This window comes from Terrapene carolina, unplaced genomic scaffold (assembly GCF_002925995.2).
Source record: "Terrapene carolina triunguis isolate 2854851 unplaced genomic scaffold, T_m_triunguis-2.0 Scaffold31, whole genome shotgun sequence".
NCBI lineage: Eukaryota > Metazoa > Chordata > Testudines > Emydidae > Terrapene > Terrapene triunguis.
This window is the reverse complement of record NW_020664382.1, coordinates 5,421,381-5,444,877: the sequence shown is the minus strand read 5'-3', so window position 1 is coordinate 5,444,877 and position 23,497 is coordinate 5,421,381. Positions and strand designations below refer to the sequence as shown.

The window sequence follows — 23,497 nt, the reverse complement described above, 5'->3', positions numbered from 1 at the left end:
TTTCTCTCGCGTTTGCTCCTCAGTACTTGCCTCTTAAGTCACCTTCCAGGGTGACTCCTCAGAGGCTACCCAATAGCATAGACGCAATACATCTGGATCTAGGCATTCGGGGGGTCACTCCTACTTCACTTGAACTTCCTTCCGGGGTTTTGCTGGTAATACAAGTCAGATATTCCAGGAAGACATCTTTTGTCTTTCTATAGCTGAAATTGTGTGTGTGTGTGGAGGGGTGTCACACACGTATACTGGACTGAAAATTCAAATAATGTTAATAAAAGGGCAGCATATTTCAACCGAGTGCCATTAGACAGGCTAAACTATGTAGCCGGCTAGATTGTGGAACATTCTTTCAGTGGACCTGGCTGGAAGTCCAGGGTTTAAAATCGGACTGGATAAACCATTCAACTCCACAAGGAACAATCCTGCAATGACAAGGAGACAGACTCTCACACAGCAGAAGTTGAGGTTCTGTCAATACAGTGCAACGCACTTTCTTTTCGATGCCCTGGAATTTAACAGAGGCCTTATCCCGAGGGAGGGGAGACATACCACCGTTCTTTTAAAAGAACAACAACTGGCTGTAACAGCCACACAAGAAGCGACTTCGAAGTTTTCAATATAGCGATGGCTGGTCAGTTTTGTTGGTGTGACCCGTATTCACAGTGTACAGATTTATCCGCACATGTGCTTGGGGTCGGCTCTGGCCCAGGTACTGAGCGATCTCAGCTCACAAGTCAGTAAAGGCTTAGGGTTTCCGGCACCACGCAGGACCAGGGGGACTGGGCTTAAGGTACCGAATTTGGGAAAGGCTTAGAAATGATATGCATCCAGTAGACTTTCTTCGGACTCTCAGGAGGGAAGAGGGGACCTGGGACAGCCCTCGCTCCTGCTCTTGTTTTAGGTTGTGGAAACCTCGGTTGAACCATATTGCAGTCCCTAGCGTTGTGAATGATTAACACTGCCACGCTGCTGAGGTCTGGGGAAGAGATGGGGGCGCAGCAGCTGCCCTGGGGGGAGGGAAGGTTGGAGACTAGAGCCTCCAGGACTCCGAGAATGACATACCAGGGGATCAAAAAGGCAGCGTGACCAGGGCAGGACTTCCCCTCCAAGCACACTGGTGTTTTCTCTGTTTAATACAGAACAAAGGAAAGGTGGCACAGCCGCTGCTGGAGAAATCAAAGCAGGCGAGAGGTGACAATCCCACACTGTGTGCGCGTGTACCTGCCTCACACTGAGCGTGCACATTGTGTGCGTCTGTAGCTGTCTAGTGTAGTGAGCGTCCATGCCGGGCCCGGCCCCCAGGGCTATGGATGATCTGAATGGGCATCACTAAACTCCTGCCTAGCTTGCCAAGCGGATTTGTAACCGCTGGAATTCTCCCCCTTTCTTTGTGCTTGCTAGTGTGTGTGCTTGTGTTTTGTTTTACCTTCTTGAGCGAAAGAAAGCGGCCCGGTGAGCTGCTGCTGTCAGTCCTCATCCATTCCCCCTTGATTGGTTGTTGGGTCGCCAGCTACACAGATTCATATCGATGGATTAAAAATCCCGAGAGGAAAGTATTGAGTACTTGGCTGCAGTTGTGTGAGACATTGAACTATAGGTGCCATATGTGCATTATAACCTAACCCACTCCTACCCAAGGGCCTGCTCCTGCATCCCATTGAAATCACGCTGGGCGCTCTGCCTGAGCGCAGGTTTTGGGCCCACGGTTCCACGCTGTTAGCTGCAAATACTTTCCAGTCTAAGGACTAGAGAAGTGTCCGGTACCATCAGCAGGGTTCTCTCAGCGCCCAGCGTCAGGACCGGGCCTCCTTTGATATTGACTGTGTGCAAGTGTGTGCGATTCCCCAAATCCTTGTGCGCTTGGCTAATGAAACTACATTAGCGTGTTGGTACATATTCAAGTGTGTGTGTGTGTGTGTGTACGCGCGCACTATGGACCCGGAGTGCTCAGATGTGCCAAGGACAATGGCAGGAGGAGCTTTGGATGGTGTGTGAGATGAGGGAGACTCTAGCCCAGCCCCCGCTCTGTAGGTCCTTTCAACCACTTTCTCTCCCAGCCTCCTGGCTATCGCGTTGTTGTGTAGTTCAAAGTCTCGGATATTAGCACGTATCTCCCACCACCTTATTTTAACCCGCGCTATTTATAATACGTTCAAAATGCCAGACCACCGCAGAAATGTGTGAGGATCTGTGGGTCTCTCTGTGTCCGGCTGTAGATGCGGGTGTGTAATACAGGCTGAGTTGGTGAGATCCGGAGCACCAGCCGGAGACTGTTCGAACAACCACACCCCCTCCAGTTCACCCCCGCCGCCTCCCTTTCCATTGCAAGTGCTAATTGCGGTCCTTGCCCTGCGCCTCTGTCTTTGGGTCCTGCCGAAGGCGCTGCTGCACCGGCGGACACGTCACGGGGCACATTTATCCCCTCCCCTCTCGAGGCGCTTCTCGCTTGCTCCAGCCTTCACTAAAGAATTAACTGAAGGTTCCACTCCAGAGTCTCTGGCTATTCCTGGCAAAGAGGAGGAGAAGGAGGAAGACATTAGTGTTTCCGTGCGTGGGAGCACCGAAGTTAGGCTTTGTGAGAGTGGGGGATTTGCCTCCGATCGCTGCTGTGGGTGCGCTTGGAGAATGCGGCTGTCAGCTCTTGGAAGGTGAAATAGCAAACCCTTATTTCTCCTGTAAGGTAGAGTCCTCTCTCTAGTCGCATGTCAATGTGAACTAGCTCTCGCTTCGCACCAGCTTTTTTATTTTTTTCAATACGTGTCAAATAATAAAAATCTCTCTTTATAATATAAAACCTTTTTTTTAACGAATTGCCTTGGACTTGTTTGGATAGTGACAGCACTGAAGTGACGTTGGCCTGGAGGAAAATGGATCCTTTAATGTAACTGTTTAGGAGAACCGGATTTAGAACACGGGCTGAAGCAGCGAAATCCGCTTGGCTGCTGCAGACAGTATTCCCCGAATCTCAGATGAGAGGTGAACGGGGATTGTGCTAGGCAAAATTGCAGGCAAGTTCTGCACTTGTGGTCTAAAATACACACAGTTTGATACATACGTGTACGGTGAAAGCATATTTCTCCAGCACTGGTTGCAAGACAAGCGGTCGCTCTCCTAGATCTGATTCAGAGGGAAATGTGTGAAGGAAAAGCGAGCCTGTGGTTTTAGAGCAAGCCTACCAGCAGCTCCCTCCTCACCGGCTTTGACTTTCATTTTATGGCTGGGCTGCCTTTCCAGCTTGTCTTCTCCTCTGCACCTTGGGCTCTAGGGCCAGATCCTTTGCATTAGTTCATTAGAGAACAATTACCTTTCAAAAAAAAACATTGCAGACTGCCTAGTACAATGATTTTCTGCTGAGCAGTTACTTGAAGGCTTTGTTTTTCTGAGGGGGGAGAATTGCATAGAGCAGGAAATCATTCGCTAAACAAAGAAAAAAAAGGGGGATATGCTCCCTGAGAACGAGAAGATCCATTTCCAGCTGCAGCCACGGTCCTGGTTCATGTAGATCTTTCAGTCTCTGCTTTCCAAGTGCAAGATATTTGCATTGCAGAGTCAGCCCAGAACTGCATTCTCCTGACCTGCTGCGGCTTGTGGCACAGAGGTGGTTTCCCACTCTCGTCTCGCCCTTCTTATGTGTTGATTTTTGTTCTGTTTTTACGAAGAAAATAATATTAACGATAAAGTCAAAGTCCATGCTCGCAGCAATCCGGAAGGATCGGGTCTAATATGCCAGTGCCATCCTCCTCATTGCCGTGCAATAGCCGCCATGAAGGAAAAGTCCAAGAATGCTGCGAAGACTAGAAGGGAAAAAGAAAATGGAGAATTCTACGAACTGGCCAAGTTGCTGCCTCTGCCTTCAGCTATCACCTCCCAGCTGGACAAGGCCTCCATCATCCGCCTCACCACCAGTTACCTGAAAATGCGAGCTGTCTTCCCAGAAGGTAAATCCCTCGGCTGCTTCCGGGGCACCTGCTGCTTCTCATAAGGCAGGGGCGGCGGTGGGGGGACAGCACATATTGGGTGCAGTTTCTTAGCAGTTACAATCATCTGCGTTTCGAGGGTGCAAGGGGGTCTGAATGAGCCGTGACAGTAATTGAAATAGTTGCTGTCTGTCCTTGAAGACAGTGACTGTTTATAAATAGCCACCCCTCCCTACGCACACCCCAGGCCGTCTCTGTGAATTGTATTTCCAAGTGTAGCCTGTGCCCAAGGTGCTAAGCAGGCAGGGGGCCAGTCGCCATGAGTTTAGTCGTATTCATCAGGCTTATTTTAAAGCTCAAATAATAACCCCGAGTTTGGAACGGGAATATTTGTAGGTCGTGTTGCGGTGCGCTGAGTCCGACAGAACCGGGAGGAGGAAAGAAGCAGAGTTCTCTAACCCAGGGCAATGAGGCTGCTTAGATCTTGGGGAAATGGTGCCAGGCAGCGGACTAAACACCAAGCAAGATCTGTGCGTGGTACAGTCTGTGATTTTGTTTTCTTTCTTTCCCTGTGTGTGGGGGCGGTTAGAGCTGCTTAAAATTATTTCCCTAATTTAGGACGCGATAATACAAAGTGTAGAGACCAGACCTAGAGCAGAATGGGGGGAGGGGATCCAGCCTACAACCAGCAGGTCAGGCACGTCGTTGACGAGGCCTAGAACCAAGAATGCCTTTGGATAACAGTAGGGACAAAGTTGGTGTTTTATCTTCACTCTCTCCCATTGGAGCGAGAAAGCCTGAAGATTTGGGGGATGGGTCATGTGGAAAATAGGAGAGCACAAATTCACATGCAACTCACTTGCAAGAGGTAGAGACAGAAAACTTCGTGAGAGTGGCACAAGATTTCTGAGAATAACTCTAATAAAACGGACACCACAACAAAGGAACCTATTTAAAATACGTGTGAATAATATAAATATAATATAATTAATATCAATGAACTTGCAGGTGTGATTTAAAAACAAACAAACAAACATAATCTCCAACCGGCCCAGAGTGTATAAAAATTGGTACCAAAAGAACTAGACATAACACTGAACACACAGGGCATTACTTGGGCTTAGTTTCCGCTCTGCCACACACATTGTCTGCTCACTTGCAGCGCGGCTAGACTTGTAGCGCGCACGCATTGTGCTAACAGTTTTAAAGAGTCGTCCCCTCTCTGAGATTATTTTGATTTTGCTTCTCGCTCTGTCCCTCAACTTACTGGTCATGCAGCAGCCGGGGCTCTGCTCTCAACCCCAAACAAACAAACAGCAGCGAAATGTCAGCGCGTCCCGAACTGATAAATAGAACGGGTTGCGTTAGGTGGGCCGGCGTGGCATGGTGCATCAGCCTGGAGTCCATTTGTCAGCAGGAGGATATCATTAGTTACATAGCGCTGCGGACATCTGCTAGAAGCCTCCCCCCTGCCCCCGCCCGTTACTAATTGCACGGGAAATTGTTTTCATTCTCCTGGGGGGCCGGGGGTATCCCCGGCGGGTGTTTGTTTCTGAAAACGCGGCATTTACCTAGCTGTATGGTCTTTGAACGCTGCCCCGTCCACCTGCCTGCAGGGATCCAACTCACAGAGCTCAGCATTTCTAGCCTCGCCCGCGTCGTTTGCACCCACGCCAAACCCTTTAAACATTGGAATGAATCGGCGCACAGAACAGGGCTGGCTGCGAACTTAGCTGTAAAAAAAGTGTCATAAAATTCGCATCCGTAAGTAGACTAATAAACCCTCTTTTGTAAACGAGCTACAGGTTCAAGATTTCATCTTTGGTTGTTAATGATCATGCCCCGCTTCTGCAAGCGCCGGGGAGGACCCTAACTCGGACCAAATCCCCAGTAGGACTTTTTTTTTTTGCAAAGGGAGGCTTTGCTTGAGCCGGGACTGTAGGACGCGGCCTTTTTCAATGCCATTGAAAATCTGCTGCGAAATGAGAGATCCGGGCAAAGATCTGAGTGCGAGGCAGTATGGTCCCCTACTCCCACTGGGCAGCGCCTTCCTCCATAGCGAGCGCCATTGGCTTCAATGGGATATGCAGGCCTATTCAACTTGGATAAAGGGATCTGAATCTGGCCCTTTGGCTCTCGCGTGTGTGCAGACCCCAGTCTGCTCGACTGAGCCTTAAACACCCTGTCTTTTAAAGGGAGAGCGAGCAATGCACATAAAACTTGAGATTTCCCCCTCGGACTTTTTTAAACCAAACACTGAATCCAAAAAATACCAACCCCTTCCCAATCCCATACACACAAACCTCTTCCCCCCAAACAAGTACACACTTCAGATGTTTCTTTCACTAAGCGGAAGTGGCCAACTGACATACATTGTGTGGGGCCGTTTGTAATATGTCATGTTGTGTGATCACTAAACTGGATGAGAGAAATGAAATTAAATGCTGGTTAATATTCTCTAGATGGTTAAATAAACCCAAATCTCTTCCTTTGTGATTTGTTTGGCCTGTCTGGACAGATGATGGGGGAGGGGAGGAACAATTAGCATTCCAGAATGAAAAGTTTGTTATTCATCTTAGTTTCTAAGGAGCTTATGAAAGGGTTACAAATTAAAAACGAGAAAATCTTTATCAGCTACGTCAATAATTATGAGCAATGATTACTTAGTATTACATAAAATCAACAATTCTGTTTAACCGAAAGAGTTCTATAAAACATATAAAATAAAGAAATTTACATTCTAATAGTAATAAAACATCCCAGTGCTTTGGTATATTCTAATGACTTTCGAAAATTTAAGTCATTATAAAAGTTCCGATTAAGAAATATCTTATAATAATTTCGGGAGGGGGTTCCCAATTTTTGATCGCAAGTTTTTCCTCCAAAATAAGTGAATTACATATTTAGAAATACATATGTTGAGACTTCTCTGGACAGGGTTATATTACAAGTTTCCCAGATAAAACTCTCCTATTGAACGAACTGTGTCAACGAACAATTGCAATGCTCAAAGAACACTTAAAAACCAGAGGATGAAAGCCTCGCGAGTTTATATACCCAGGATGGCAGTGTCTTATGTGTAAATTCTCTTCAGACCAAATGACTGTGTGCTTCTGCACTCCCCACATGCTTAAGAGTAATTTTTAAAATACATATGACAAACGTATTCTTTTGCCATAAATACTGCGTAAATATATTGAAAAACCAGAACACTGAGAACAGTATATGAAAGACGAAGTAAATAATTTACTCCTGTGTTTCTGAATATATTTTTTAAACTCATACGGGGAGAGTTGTTGGAAAGTGATGATTACATTATTTCAGCCATGCCCATTAATAAATTGGTTCAGCTTTGGAAAGTTTCAAGCTGGGAGCTACTCTCTGCCAGACAATTTGTGGGGAAGTGGTTGGGTCATAATTCCTTTCACTATCAATAACTCCCTTCATAGTTGGGTATCTTTCCTCAGGAAAGAGCTGATGTTTCTGAATTTGGTTTTTATAGGAAATTATAATGAACGTCTCCCTCTCGCCCTGATATTTTCCCAAATGGCATTATTTAGTGGCCTTAGTCAGCAGAATAGAAATAACAACTTTTTAGATTTAGTGTTACAGACAAGTGCAGTCTGGGATCAGTGCCCCAAAGTGAAACAGAGCCTGGAGAGCTATCATTTTTTGATCTCCGAAAGAGCCATCGTGCATATTTTCTGCTATACAATATTTTGCTGAGATCTTGGTTTTTTGAGAGAAATAGATGATGTGTCTGCAGTCAGTATTTTAAACTCTCTTGTAACAGAAAATTACTTCAAGGTTTTGCAGATGTGTAGTGACTCAATGTGCCCATCAGCGATCATGTGTCTCCAAGACATAAATATAAGGCACATGGCTGCAAACTGTACTTGATGTGATTTTTTAATCCGCGCATGACAGACAACCAAGACACCTTTAGGGCCAAATCCGCCTCTCATCGAAGTCCATGGGAATTTGCTATTCACATCAATGGGAGCAGAATTTGGCCCAGAGGAATATGTCCTGGCTAGAAACCAGCTTCCTTTTATTGTGCCAAAATTTCTAAAAGGTGAATCAAATCTAGAATAACCTATGTTGAGATATATAATTACATTGTAAATACAAGAGGAAAAGTGCACTACCACCACTCTCCAATGTGTGTAAACATTCACTTTTACGACTGAATTATCATCTTCGTGATAACACTGAGCCAGTTTTGTTTCTTTAAGCTGGGGTGGGAGGGTGGGGGAGGCTGAGGGGAAGAGACGTCCGAAGTCTGCAACCTAAGTGCTAAACCATCGAATTTCTACTACATTTGATCCGAATTATTGTCCCGCTATGAAACTTGCTTCCAGCCCTGAATAGGCCAGGAAAAAGGGTGGGGTTTTAAAAGCCTTGGTAGTTAACGGTTTAAAAACGCCCTGGCACGTAGTGTAGACAACTTTTAATACATTTTAAAAGGTGTCCGCGGCTGTGGGCATCCCTATGCTCCCCTAGACTTCGGGACTTGAGGCAATCAGATTTCCCATCCAACCAGTTACTGTATGTTTAGAAGAGGCTCAGTTCAATCTGGGCCCACAGAACTCCTTGCGGGAGGATCCGGAACAGGCCCACCGAAGTGAGAGTGAAAGGAGAGTTACATTAAACCTCTTTTGTTCTCCCAAAGTGCTAGTCTTGTGGGGTATAATTTCGTGCTTCGCTATAGTATTTTTTTCCGTGTGGATTTGCTCTGACCTTCACATTCTGACTTAAAATCCAGGCGACAAAAACATAGCGTATATCCCTACACTCAAACTCTGTAGCCTCATCCTCTGTAGCGTTTTGATATTTTGCCAAGCCATTTATTGCTGCAGAACAAAAAAATACTACGAGATATTTTTGGTGCTTGGCTGTCAATATGTTTTTCCACAAATGAACAAATAGAAGGGGAGCGAGGCGAGTGGGGGGGGGGGTGAGGACTATTGTTGAGTTGAAAAGATCCCATCCACCAGGTTATGGCGCTGAGGTTAAATTGTGACTCCACGCATTTTCTAGAACTAGCTTTAACACTGCGCATTTATTAATGATTAAACCAAAAGGAATGAGCTGCTTAATAAGTGACTCAAAAATGTAGCGTATACTATTCCCACCACTACCTAAAAACAAAACAAAAGCCTGGGAGATATTGTGAATTTTTCTTTTATTTCTGTGCTTGGCATCATGTCTTAATAGTACAATCTGGGATCTATTACTTACTCCTATGAATAGACGTTTTAATAATTCTTTAAAGGGCATATAAATATTTTCTTGTCCTCCGTGTATTTAAAATAGAGCCGGGAATATAACACAGGTTGAATTACAACAGTTTCAGCTCAGTCTTTTTCTGTACATCTGCGAGGTTTAACATTCGCTTTAAAGGCTACAAACAATGCTGAGAGTGAGCCATTCATAAAGCCGTGTGTGCCTACTTTAATAACAGCTAATAGTAGTTGATGGTATTAAAGAGTTTATTAAAATAAAAGACGGCATTAGGGCTTCCTTTGAGGCTTGCTCTAAATGTAAATCGGTGGCATTTAGAGATCACCGGAATGTTGGAGGCATACATAACTAGCAATCAGTCACAGGTATATGGGCTGCTTGCAAGAAAGATTTGGGAATCGGGAGCAGATTAGAATAAAACAGGGATTTTAATAATCTCCTCCATCATTTCTTAGCAGCTGGACTTTTCACATCAGCGGCAAGACGCATTTCAGTTTCCTCCTAGAATAAATCTGGATGGCACGATCATCCGCAAATTATAATTATAAACCGTGATTTGTCTATTTGTCCCTTGTTGTGAGTGAGACTTTCAAATATCTCGCCACACTAAATGCGTCTAAATACTGTCATTACAGGAGGGTTTTTCTCTCGCTCTTGTTTGTGATTTGGCGTGGGTTTGAGTCTGTGGGTTTTTAAACATTTTTTTCTCGAGAAATCTTAACCCCGACCGCACTAATATTTCCAATACGCGACTTAAAAAATACAAATAGAAAACAAGTGGATCTCTTAATACATCTTTAATAGATCTAAAATAATTAGTTATATATACGTAGAGTTCCGATCCACAACCTGAACAGGAGTCTGCTGGTCCTAGACAAAGATCTGTCCTTTCCTCTTAATCGGCCAGTTTCTAGCCACCTCCAAAACACAACAAATTTAAGACAGCTATTGAAGGACGCTGTCGATCTAATTTTGTCTAGTGATGTGATAAGTTATGTGCCAGAAAGTCAAGATAGTTTCCCCCTACCCCATTAGTGTAACCTCCCAGTAGAGCTAAGGTGAGCGTGCAGACAGTATTTTGAACAGGAGGCGACACAATTGCTGAAATTTCAGAGCCCCACGAGTTGCGGTGACTAGCAGCGCTAGTTTTCAGAGGTGAGAAATACGTCTCCAAAGCCGTGTGTACCGATCTACAACCCGATTTGATCAGGGCACCTGCAGCTATCTCACGTGTTCCGGAGTGAGAATAGTGTCGGTGTGGGACTAGGCCCGATCTTGACTTATCATTGACTTCAGGGATGGGTCCCAAGTGCCACCATAGCTTCAGTGAGAATTTTTCCTTTAGAACTGCGGGATCGGGTTAGGTCTCTGTTGGAGTATATGTATGTGCGTGTCTGTGTTGTGACTATAAGAAACTTCACTGCTGAATTATTAGGGTCACCATCAGCGTCTCCAATACAGGGGGAAAGGAACCAGCGGGGGCACCTCCTTTTTTGTCTCTTGCAGACGGGTGGTGTTGCCTGGTTTGCCGCTCTCCTGCCTTTTGTATAATTGCAACGTGCCTCTCTTCTTCATAAACTGTTTGCAAGGCCAGGGGAGGATGCCCCACAGCCGGTTAAATTCCCCCCGGAGAGGGAGCAATGAAATCCCAATGTTTGTAGTTGACCCAGGTTCCTTTGAATTATGGCTATTGAATAACGCGTAGGATCGTGCACTAAAGGGGAGTGGGAGCACAATAGGGTAGAGACACAAAGGAAATACTCCAAATTACAGGGCAATCTGATACTTACATACTACATTACTGATAAGTAATTCTTTTAGCAGATTTCCAAACAGAAAAGGCACTGTTTTTTTTTACCTTTTATTTACCTAAAATGCTTCCAGATTTTGTTACAATTTAACCCATTGTTTTCCTCTGAAGACTGAGAAATGCCACGAGGTGAATATTAAGATGTCTTGACAAAGTTTGAGATGTAAGATTAAGGGAGAGAATCGTGTCCATATTTAGTAATAAAAGGGAGGGAGCATTTTAACATGAGAATCAGACGCCCTGGAGTTTCTCCACTTTCAAATGCCCTGCCATATAATTTTTTGCCTCTCCGTCGAAAACAGTCACCGTAGAACTGACAGTTGTCTAGACGCCCCGGCTAAAGAAAACCTTCAATGCGTGGGAGAGAAATAGAACCACGAGTTGTTACTTATATTTGTCTTGGGGTAGTAGCGCGCAAAGGCCCAATCAAAACTGAAGCTCCAATGTGCTAGGTACTGGAGGGACACTCAATCGCACTGCATTCCCAGCACACCTCGATTAAAATGAGAAAAGAATGCAGGAGAACCACGATTAAGATCACGAGAAAGTGAAGAGAGCCCTTTAGTTAACATTTATAAAGAGATGATGCCACTTGTCCCCAACATGGCTGTGTGGCTGTATAAAGGAACTTTGGAGAAGCAAGTCAGAACTCAAACCTCCAGAACAAGGGCAACACAGCGTAGTTTTCAAAAAAAGCTCGATATTTTCTCTCTGACAATCTGCTTCACCATTTGCTTCCCCTACTGGATAATAGACTACTTTCGGGTTCAGTTTGTGGCACAGGAATGTCTGACTCTGGAATTCAGTCTGGATTGGAATTTCTTGGCTTTGTGAACCTGTCTCGCTCTAGATAAATGTCTGACCTTAATTGATAGAGGTAATCCCATACATTTAAAATTGAATAGGGAACAATTTGGCACCCCTTGATTGTTGTTCAAATGTTAAATATTTGCCAGAAAAAAAATCCTTCAGCTGCTCAGTTTTCTCACAGGTAAATATACAATATACATCTTAAACGCTTCCTTCAAAATGACTCATTTGAAACCATTCTAGTCCATCCGGCTCTTTAAAACCAGTCTACAAGCTAGTGATTTGGAACCATTCGGGTCTATTAAGTAATCACACATTGCATTTCAGCCATTTACAGAATGCTTACTTTGTCCCAGCAGCTTCTTTGGCTAGGTCCAGCCTACTGAGTGAAGTGTACAGTGTTTACTGGTTAGTCAGGAATAGCTCCTTTGAGTTTATTGCATCCATATGCACCACTCACCTACAAACTCAGCTGCATGTCTCTAGGAAGAGCCGTTAATGTGCAGCGGTCCGTTTTGCAGAGTTTAAGGTTGTATTCGCTTTATTCCCACCTTTGAAAATAATATTCTGAGAAATTATTTTATCGACTGATGAAATGACTTTAAAACAAGGGAAAATATCAAGGAATCCACTAAATGTATTCAAATTTGATATAATTTTGAAATGGCTAAACCGATTTTAAATTTCGAAAAGAAAAAATCCTGCTGGAGAGAGATTTTATGTTAATAGCGAGTCTGCGCTAGAAGGCTCCGAAAAAAATAGTGGAAATACTGACGATATTGCTAAAACTGTAACTGTAATACCAAATGATACAATCAAATATACCGCTAGGCATTGGTATATTGGAATGACAGTTGTTTATATACCATTATTGAAAATCCTCTGTATGACTGGCTTAAAGAACAAACCTGCTTTGTACTTCAGCTAGTCAGGAGACTGCTTAGTCATAAGAGTAGTTTTAAAAAAATGTATCTGTAACGTTATGAGTGAGTTCGTTTGACTGGCTCAAGGTGACTTTATCATTTGCACTATTAAAAAGGGCAGTTTGTGTAGCAACAAGATAACTGCTAACGCTTTAATTTAGCATCATTTTGCCAAGGAAAATTCACCTTTCTGTGCTCCTTCATACAGCAGATACTTTCCACTCAAGAGAAGGCTGCATTTCAGCAGAGAAAGATGGGAATAGTTTATGTAGCAGTGGAATTTGTAAACGTCTGTAAAGTGCCTGAGAGAAATAGAGGATAGCAGTAGATAAATGGAAGCTCTATTTATTAAAAAATACAATTTCACAATATAGGCAAACATCAAAATATAGACAGATACCCCAAAGCAAAAACAAATTGCCTGTAGAAGTAAAATTCTTCTGCCATTCAGTTTACTGAAGCATACACTCAGGCAACTCTGATGGCTAATGTGGATGTTCAAAGAAGACATACCTTTGGGACTGACTCCGGATACACTGAATTATTGATATGGCTCCTTAGCACCCGAGTAGCAGAAGAATGACTGAGTTATAGGAAGGTCAGTGGTAGTGGTGGAAGTGGAATAAGCACAGTCATGCCTTGAACCATTATTTATTAATACTGGTATTAACTTGTATTAGTAGGGTCTCTAGGAGCCCTAGTCAGGGGCCAAGACCCATTGTGCTAGGCGCTGCACAAACCCAGAATAAAAACACAATCCCTGCTTCAAAGAGCTCACAATCTAAGTATAAGGTGGATACAGACAGCTGGGGTAGCACAAGGAAACAATGAGATAATATTGGTCAGTAAGACCAGCACAACAACTGCCTAAGAACTGTTTAGATTTATCCTGACCTTCTCACCCTCTCCCTTCCCTCCATTGTCTGTCCTGAGCCTCCCCTTGACTTGGGGTTTGGCCCAGGCCTTTGCCTGCTTCACCTGCAGCCAGTCAAGCAAAGCAAATGAAAACCCAGGACGTTTCATGCCTAGCCTTTAGCAATAAACAGTGGCAAATAATTGCCCGGAGGAGGGTAGAGAAGAGAAGGCCGCGCTGAGAGCAGGGGCTCCGAGAGCACTATCTGATTTGAGGTCTGTGTGTGTCTCCTTCAGTGTAATAGCGGTAGCCCGGCCCCAGCCCGTAGCAGTCCTGACACACGAGTGTCCCTTGCAAGTGGCTGTGTGTGGAGCGGGGCCAGCCGCTACAGAGAGGCTACGTCGAGAATTCACCTTAGCTTGTGCGAGCAGCATGGCCAGGCAAGGCCGCAGGGAGCATTGGGGCTGAGTACAGCGTCTGCCGGGGCCATGGGGGGGTCACTGGGCCGCAGGGGGTGAGTGACGCCGGACAGCCACCTCTCCAGCCCCTGCTCGGGGCGCGTGTTTGCAGCTGCTCTCTAGCGCCGCCAGCTGGGAGCGCTGCAGCGGGAGATAAGTGCCCAAGCTGCCACTGGCCGCCGTGCCTCCCTAGACGGCCGCGTTATTGTTCGCGCCGGGGAATAAGGTTCATGCGTCGTACTGGGTGCATCATGCTGGGTGCATCATAAGTAAAATGGCCGGAGAAACACTCACAGGCGTTATTCCCATCGGTGCCAAGCGGGGCCACGCACACAGAGTGCCACAGTCCTTTTAGCCCCCCCTCCCCCGGCCATAGCGCTAGGTCACTGAAGCGAACGTGCATTTCCCCTGCCACTCCACCCCCACCCCCCAAGCCCGGCGGGGTTTGCACAGCGGGACCCGGACCCAGGCACCCGCCCATGGCGACACTTCGCTCTGCCAGCCCGGCTGCGCCGCCGCACGGGGTCCAGCGTCCGCTCGACCCGCACCCAGCGCTGCTGGCCAGGGGGCCGGGAGGGGCAGCCCGAGGCCAGGAGCTGGCGGGCGAAGGCGCGCAGGGCTTTGTACGCTCCGCGCTGGGCGCCAGGGCTGAGCCTCGGCTCCCGGGGACAGACCCTCGCCTGGGGGGCTCTTGGCGGCCAGGCCCCGCTGGGCAGCGCAGGCTCGGCCTTCAGCCGCAACTAGGCCCCTCGCTTTGCAGAGCCGTGTGTGGCCCCGAAGCCGGGGGCTTGGCCGGGCCCCTAGGGGCAGCGAGGCTGGGCAGAGGCTGCTGCTGGCCCTGCCGCGCCGCGGGATTTCTCGGCCCGGCCCTTTGCTCAGCCTCACCAAGCCCCGTAGGTAACGGCGGGTTAAGAGGCGCTCAGCAGCTTCGGCCCCGAAGCAGCGATTTCCCACCGTCTTTAAATCCATCGCCCGCCCTGCAGCCAGCGCCTCTGGGAAAGCGACATTGGAGCTGCGCGGCTCCAAGCGAAGCGCCTCAGTCACCCTGACCGCCCGGGCTGCGGCCTGGGGCAGCTTCATGTGCGCCAGTGACACCCCCCTGGGGCTGCGCCCAGCCTCCAGCTCGGCTTCTCCGAGCGGCGGCTGTGGGGTCTGCCCTGAGGGGCTCCATCGGTTACAGCCCCCCTAGAGAAAGGGCGCGGATGTGGGGCTTGTGCATATAACAAGGAGCCAGGCTCTTGTCTGCCTGGGCACATTATCTATCTATCTATCTATCTATCTCTCATCTAAACAGTTGCATTTGCAGAGAAGAGTAACGCGGGGCTCAGTCTTGCAGCCCCTCCTCATTGCTTTTGGCTGAGCGAAGGCTGCCGGGTCGGCCCCCCAGAGCCTGGGGTCCGTGTCACAGTCCAGCCCAGGCTCATTGGGGTCGCGTGGGGAGACATGGAGGGCGCGGCAGCTCTGTGCTTTCACAGCGGTGGGACCGCAGGGACTTTCCATCACCAGACGCAGTTGGGCCCTGGCTAGGACGGGCCGGGGTCGGGTTACTTGGCGGGATTTGAACTAAAGTGGCATTTGAAGGCGAAGGCACGCGTGGCCCCGCCAGGGCGCGCCCCCCCGCAGGCTCCGCTCGCTCCGAGCCTAAACCCCAAGGTCATGGCGCTGATTCGCCTACAGAAAAGACCACACGTCCTCGCCGGGAGACGTGCGCTGGTGTTAGTGTCCCGCGGCCCGGCCAGGTCAGCCCCGCACCCTGGGCAGCCAAGGGAACCGGGGACACGCGCGGCCCCGGAGGCTCATTCCCATCCCCGAGTTTCTAACTGATTTGTCGGTTCCTTTCCAGGTTTGGGCGACGCCTGGGGCCAGCCGAGCAGAATAGGGCCCTTGGATAATGTGGCTAAAGAGCTGGGATCTCATTTGCTTCAGGTAGAAGATGCTTTATTCGATTTTTATACGCTGCATTGGGATTTTTTGTGACTCTGTGTAATCCTCCCTATTGCCCTCCCAGCCTAGTTGTTACATGAAGGCTTTGCGAGGTCATTCTGTTCACACAACCTAGAGCCACGGTTTTCTTTCAGCTGTTCAGAGTGAAGCCAGTCATTTTAATGTTCGTTCTTTGATTTTAGCAGTACCAACAGCCTACATTAATAAGAACGGTTTGCCTGGTCCAGCAATGACAAATAAATCCCCCCACCCCGCACACACACTAAGGGATCGCTTTTGGTACTACAAACGGTCCCTGGTGAATTGCAACGTGGATAGTATTTACTATCAACAATCCAGTCAGGGTGTTTTTGTAAATGGGAGATCATAGTTCTCCACAGATTGCTCAGTAGGGAAAACCTTTAAAAGAGCGCATGGCTCCTGCAGCAGGAGGTGAACATCTGGCTTAGATCTCCTATTTACGCTAGCACCTGAAAATACAGTTGTTCCGAATCCTGTTGATCTGCTCTGGAATTCTTCTGCTCCCCATGTGGACGTCCCCATGTAGCAGAGAATTTAGGGAGAAATAGTTGGGTGGGAGCACCCAAAGGGAGCTTTCTGTTTGTAACCTTAATGCAGCAAGGACTCTTTCTCCCCCTCCCCCCACTTTAAAGACATAATAAATTTTAATTATTTAATGGTCAGTTTTATTGAGGAAGTTAAGTATTTAGTCACATAGCTGTTTTTAAGTGTACACTGGGGTAGTGATTATATCTAAAGAGAAACTCAGCCTCTGAGCTGTGAGTATTGAAAACTCTTTCAAAACCTCATTCCTAAATGTAGTCTACTGGCATTTGTATCTGTTGAGCTGTGAGATTTTAAAGATGCAGTCAGAGAGTTTGTCACTCTACTTTCCATGCTATTGTATTAATTCTCATTATTGTTTTTCCAGTTTGTATCAGAGTAGCCTAAGAAGTAGGCAACATTGATACAATGCATATGACTAGAGTTGAAGCTGACAACTGCTAGTGCAGTGGGTTGTATCTCACGCTTGTCTTTCATTCCCACTGTTTTGAAGATAAGATACAGTGACGTGAATAATAACATAATGAAAACCTGAAGCTTTTATATTATAAACTGCAATTATAGGAACATGGACATTAATGGTAAAAGCCCCTTATTAGTTTCAAGGGGTATGGAGTCACGCCCTTGGAGCAGTTGGAATAGTTTTTAAGATTGAACCCAAAAAGCCTTGGTGCGCTAGGTAAAGCAGCTGAGGTGAATAACCAGTAATAGGAAAGGAAGAGCAAAATGCATGGATCCGTTAGAAAAGATGTAGATTCAGATAAGGATTCAGATAAGATTTGAAATGACATGAACAGTGGATTTTTTTTCACCACGCCCTTATTATTTAAAGCCAACTTAAAATTGGTGTACTCCTTTGTTTAAAAAGAGAAAACTCTCTCACGATAGGGTTTGAAACACATTATTGATTTAAAAAAAATAAATATTAGGGCTGTTGATTAATTGCAGCTAACTCACGCGATTAACTCAAAACATTAATGATGATTAATCTCAGTTTTAATTGCACTGCTAAACAATAGAATACTAATTGAAATGTATTAAATATTTTTGATGTTTTTCTACATTTTCAAATATATTGATTTCAATTACAACACAGAATACAAAGTGTACAGTGCTCACTTTATATTATTATTGATTACTAATATTTGCACTGTGAAAATGATAAAAGAAATAGTATTTTTCAGTTCACCTCATACAAGTACTGTAGTGGAATCTCTTTATCGTGAAAGTACAACCTACAAATGTAGATTTTTTTTTGTTATATAACTGCACTCAAAAACATAACAATGTAAAACTTCAGAGCCTACTTCTTGTTCAGCCAATTGCTAAGAGAAACAAGTGTGTTTACATTTACAGGAGATAATGCTGCCCGCTTCTTATTTACAATGCTACTGAAAGTGAGAACAGGCACTTTTGTAGCCAGCTTTGCAAGGTATTTACATACCAGATATGCTAAACATTTGTATGCCCCTTCATGCTTTGGCTGCCATTCCAGAGGACATGCTTCCATGCTGATGATACTCGTTAAAAAAATAATGTGTTAATTAAATTTGTGAATGAACTCCTTGGGGGAGAATTGTATGTTTCCTGCTCTGTTTTACCCACATTCTGCCATATGCAGAACTTGTCATCAGCATGGAAGCATGTCCTCTGGAATGGTGGCCAAAGCATGAAGGGGCATACGAATGTTTAGCATATCTGGTACGTAAGTACCTTGCAACGCTGGCTACAACGTTGCCACATGATCACCTGTTCTCACTTGCAGGTGACATTGTAAACAAGAAGCGTGCAGCATTATCTCCTGCAAATGTAAACAAACTTGTTTGTCTGAGCGATTGGCTGAACAAGAAGTAGGACTGAGTGGACTTGTAGGCTCTAAAGTTTTACACTGTTTTATCTTTGAATGCAGTTATTTTTTGTACATAATTCTACATTTGTAAGTTCAACTTTCATGATAAAGAGATTGCACTACAGTACTTGTATTAGGTGAATTGAAAAATACGATTTCTTTTGTTTTACAGTGCAAATATTTGTAATAAAAATAAATATAAAGTGAGCACTGTACACTTTGTATTCTGTGTTGTAGTTGAAATAGATATATTTGAAAATGTAATAAATGCCCAAAAATATTTAAATAAATGGTATACTATTATTAACAGCATGATTAATTGTGATTAATATTTTTAATAACTTGACAGCCCTAATAAATATATTTAGGCAAGATTTGGTGATTGCTCTCCTGGAGATGTTATCATCTAGCTCATTAAATATGTACTTTGAATTTTATTTCAAATAAATTTAGTTGATATGTTTGTTTGGAGCCATTGGTCTATCTTGAAAATTCGTATGTAGGTACATAATAAAAATCTTGATGAAAGCCTTTGCTTATACAGTAGCTACTTAATCTCTTACTTATTTTACATTTTGTTTAGTGTCAAAAGCAGTTAGGTAATATTATGTGCTAATTACCTGTAAATGATGCATAAAATGGATTTTACTTCTAAATTATAAATGCTCAAAAATTGTATTAAATCAGCACAGTTACTGTCAACTCTTTTTTAAAAATAGCACCTGGGATGAAATTTTGTATGCCAAATTTCAACTCTAAGCAACAATTTTTCTAGCTGAGTTGGAAACCCCTAACAATAATTCTAATGGAAGAATGGACACAACTTTAACTAGAAGATTGGGAACAGCAATTGAAAGTTGACAATAATGTTTAAAGTAAAATTTTTATTTAAGGATGCAATGATTTCTTTCCCATTTTAATACATCTACAAAGTTTTGTTTATGTTGGAGGGGGATAAAAAAGAGTAAAGCTAAAAAGTAATCCGGTTTCAATTACATGCTGTAAAAATAGTTAGTAGGCCAGAGAATAATTTGGAATATTTTTTATTAGGGCCACATTGTGTGCATTACTTTTACAGGATTTTATTGCATTCCTCCTAGTTCAGTATCCTAAAATATGAATTAGTAAATAGACAAGGCAGTTGTTTTATCTCTGTACTTTAGAAGTTAGTTTCCCCCTCCAAAAATTCCTGTTTATTTTTCAGTGATCTACATGTGTACAGGTATTTGGCCAGGAAGTTCAAAAGTGATTAGTGATTTTAGATATCTCTGATTTTCCTAAGCACTGGCCTTCTGAAAAATCAAGCCCTTATTAAAATACAATATAAAGCACCTCAAAATTGAGGCAACCAAAATCATTAGTTACTTTTGAAAATCCTGGCCATCTTTGTACAGTTTTAATTTCTATCCTGTCAATCTTTTCTTTGTGTGATAATTAAATCTTTCAAACCTTTACTCACATGAGTAATCATTACTTTCAAGTTAGACCTCATGTGAGTAAGGATTATCAGGATCAGGCCCCAAGTTTGCATTAAATGTTACCATTAGTTAAGATTGTCAGGTTGCAATGTTAGTGATGAATGTCTACAATGTTTCACTTTCAGTCTGATGAAGTTTCCTTTATGGATTGTTTCTTTCTGAAGCTGTCATGGGCTTTTTCATCCCTGGCAAGTTCCAAATAGCTATGAAAAAGACAATTCTCTGTCCACAAAAGCATAAATAAAAATATAGTAGAAGGAATTTAAAACATTGCTCAATTCTGCCATTACATCGTAAAAATGGCCTGTATAGCATTGGATACCTTAAGTACCACATAATTCAGGATTTGTGATAAATACTAAAGTAACCCAAGTTAATAGGAGAATGTTAACTTAAAGTGCAGCATAACTTCTGTAAGGGGATAATGAAGTAGATTTCACAAATTTGTGTTTGAGTAATATTCTTCACAGGGACAGTATGGGTTAAATATTTCTTTTTAATAATATATTTTCTGCTTGGGAGGGGAAACACTTTAAAAATCTTTATTCTAAATTATCAATTAAACTGTGAGATTTTTATCCAAAATATTTCTTTATTGCAGACATTGGATGGATTTGTTTTTGTGGTAGCATCTGATGGCAAAATAATGTATATCTCTGAAACTGCATCTGTTCATCTCGGTTTATCCCAGGTAGGAGTAACTTTCTGCCCATCTGTTAAATACTGATGTAATATGGTAATATCTTGGTCAATGTATTAGGTTTAGTTTTTTGCAGTGAGGTCTTAAGCTTCAATTTTGTTCTGATCTTAAGTTTTCTTTTATTTAAGTAAAGCCATTTGCTTAGAGCGGCAATGTGATTATCTTACCTTGTATCTTTTCTTGTTGATTAAATTTTACTTCCTATTACCTTTAATAAGGTTGATAAATGTTTTTGCAAACAGGAGGTAGTTTCTGAGCTTGAGCCTGGAACTCAAAGCTACTGCCTGCATGGTAATGCTGTACATCTCAGAAAAAAAAAAAAGTGAAGATTTCCAGTGCATACGTTTTGTATTGTATGTGACACAGAATTGCTAAAATATAGCGGCTACTACAGGAGTGGGTGGGTGTGGCTCTGTGGCCTGCCATGAGCAGGAGGTCAAACTAGATGATCATGATGGCCCCTTCTGGCCTTATAGTCTATGAATCTATGAGAGAGGAAATCTGATGTGGAACATGTCTTACTGTAAATGTGCTTTTTTGGGGGAGGGGGGTGGGAAGGTGGGCAGAGGGCAGATTTGAGTTTTTACATGGAATTCAGGGTCATTTTTCCTGAATTTTTAAAGCTCAATGATCTTTTCAGTAAAGTGTTTTATATACTTGTGATAGAACTTGTAAATCTCAGTTTACTACTGTTTTGCACAAGAAGTAGAAGGGTTTTGTTTGTTTGTTTTTAGGACGCTTCTAAATTTTTACCTTTTCAGAGTAAGTACAACAGCAAATAGAATTAGAAGTGTATTTATTGTAAGATGCGTGTTTCCATGAGTTTGTTTGAAAATATATCCTACAAATTTGGGGACATAATACCTGATCCAAAGCTCACTGAAGTCCATTGGAAAGGTGCTCATTGATTCATTGGGCTCTGCATTAGCCTCACAAAGAACACAACTTTTTGTAAAGAGTCTTCCATAGCAGCTGGATCCCAAATGCTTTGCAGAATTGATAAAACAGATAAATGATTAATAGCAGAGAGAGAGAGAAATGAAGAGATAAAGGTAAGGAAGGTATGATGTGTTTGCAAATGAGATCTGAAGAGTCAATGAGAGAAGGAGATATAGGAAAACTATTCCAAGACTGCAGGAGTTATGTGGTAGAGATTAAAATGTGCATTTTAAGTCATAATGGAGATTAATGTTGAAAGGAATTGAAGACTATTTGGGTGTAATTTTTATAATTGTTTGCGCAATTAGAAAAACAACTCTAGAAAGCATGAAAAAGCAAATATTACATATCATATTCTGAAAACATTCCTGATAAACAAGAAAGAAACCTCAGACTATTTTTTTGTAATCTCTGTTAGAAAAGTAATTTTCAGATTTTGACACTACTCAGGTTTCAGTGTGGACACTTACTTTTTCTACCAACTTTTAAAATATATACAAGGAGAATTTTTAATTTAAGCCATTTGTTTATCAAGTCTGCAGTTGCATATATTTGTTGTTTCATAATTTTAAATGCATATTTAAATGTCTTTAAATATTGCCTTTTCCTGAAATACTTTCCAAATAAGAGGCTATATTTTCCACTTTGCATTTAGAGCCCTTACTCAAAGCCTCTTTATCCACCTACCTATTAAAAAGATCCATCATAACCATAGCTAGTGAAATTGATCCACTTACACAGAACAATTATTCTACAGCAATGGGTGTTCCACCCACCATCGCTGAAGTGTTTCTTCATTCTCTTGTGTTTGTCAAGAGAATGAAGAAACACTTCAGCGATGGTGGGTGGGACACCCATTGCTGTAGAATAATATATATATCCCAGTGAAATCAAAGAACTACAGAATCATTCGGAGAATAAAATAAGTTGAATATGCCAGATTCAAAGAAACTGTATTGAAGTTCACCCTTGTGCAGGGGATCACCATGAGGCCTGTGCACCACTTCAGTGTCATTTAAAGCCTTTAAATTGGACATATGCTGTCCTTATGCACAGAATTTCACCCCTGTCCTTAAGTACATCTTTATGCACTCTCACTGAAATCCATGGGAGTTTTTCCTGAGGAAGGACTGGTGAATTTGGCCCATAAAGTTTACTGAAGCAAGATTAACCAGAAAATTCTTGAATATCCTGCAGTAGTAAGAAGTGGCTATTGCCTTGAACTCTCAGGAAAGCTGTAGAGCAAAGAGAATGTGAAGATGTGAACTTAGAGCAGGGGTTCCCAAACTTGGTTCACGGCTTGTTCACCTGAGCGTCCGCAGGTACGGCCGCTTGTAGCTCCCAGTGGCCGCGGTTCACTGTTCCTGGCCAATGGGAGCAGTGGGAAGTGGTGGCCCGGCCTGCGCCGCTTCCTGAAGCTCCCATTGGCCAGGAACGGCGAACCACAGCCCCTGGGAGCTGTGAGCGTCTGTACCTGCGGACGCTCAGGCAAACAAAGTGTCTCGCGGCCCACCAGGGGCTTACCCTGAACAAGCCGCGAACCAAGTTTGGGAACCCCTGACTTAGGGTACATCTACACTTACCGGAGGGTCCGGCGGCAGAGAATCGATGTTCTGGGATCGACTTATCGCGTCTAGTGAAGACGCGATAAAATCGATCCCTGATCGCTCTGCCGTCGACTCCGGAAATCCACCGTGGCAAGAGGCGGCAGCGGAGTCGGCGGCAGCGCGGCAGCGGTCGACTTTCCCCCGTCCTCACAGCCAGGTAAGTCGACCTAAAATACGCAACTTCAGCTACGGTATTCACGTAGCTGAAGTTGCGTATCTTAGGTCGGACCCCCGCTGTAGTGTAGACCCAGCCTTAGAGGCAGTGTTTAGGGAGTAGAAAACTATGATTGCTTTAAAAAACACCACTTCAGGTTTAGTAGCCAGCCCCAACAATTTCACAGTATGCAATTCTTTCTGTCTGTCTGTCTATCGATTGCAAAATAAAGTCACTGGATTGGATA

General features: G+C 43.9%; 1 protein-coding gene across 1 annotated transcript in view; it reads left to right on the top strand.

Annotated features, from left to right (window-relative positions):
• The first annotated feature begins 3,375 nt into the window (after positions 1 to 3,375).
• Positions 3,376 to 23,497, top strand: part of LOC113406577 (single-minded homolog 2-like) — a 70,715-nt gene continuing 50,593 nt past the window's right edge. Inside the window, exons 1-3 of the mRNA XM_026651963.1 lie at positions 3,376 to 3,938; positions 15,859 to 15,941; positions 20,452 to 20,541. Coding sequence (XP_026507748.1) covers positions 3,764 to 3,938; positions 15,859 to 15,941; positions 20,452 to 20,541 — 348 coding nt within the window. The 5' untranslated portion in view covers positions 3,376 to 3,763. The remainder of the gene's footprint in view (positions 3,939 to 15,858; positions 15,942 to 20,451; positions 20,542 to 23,497) is intronic.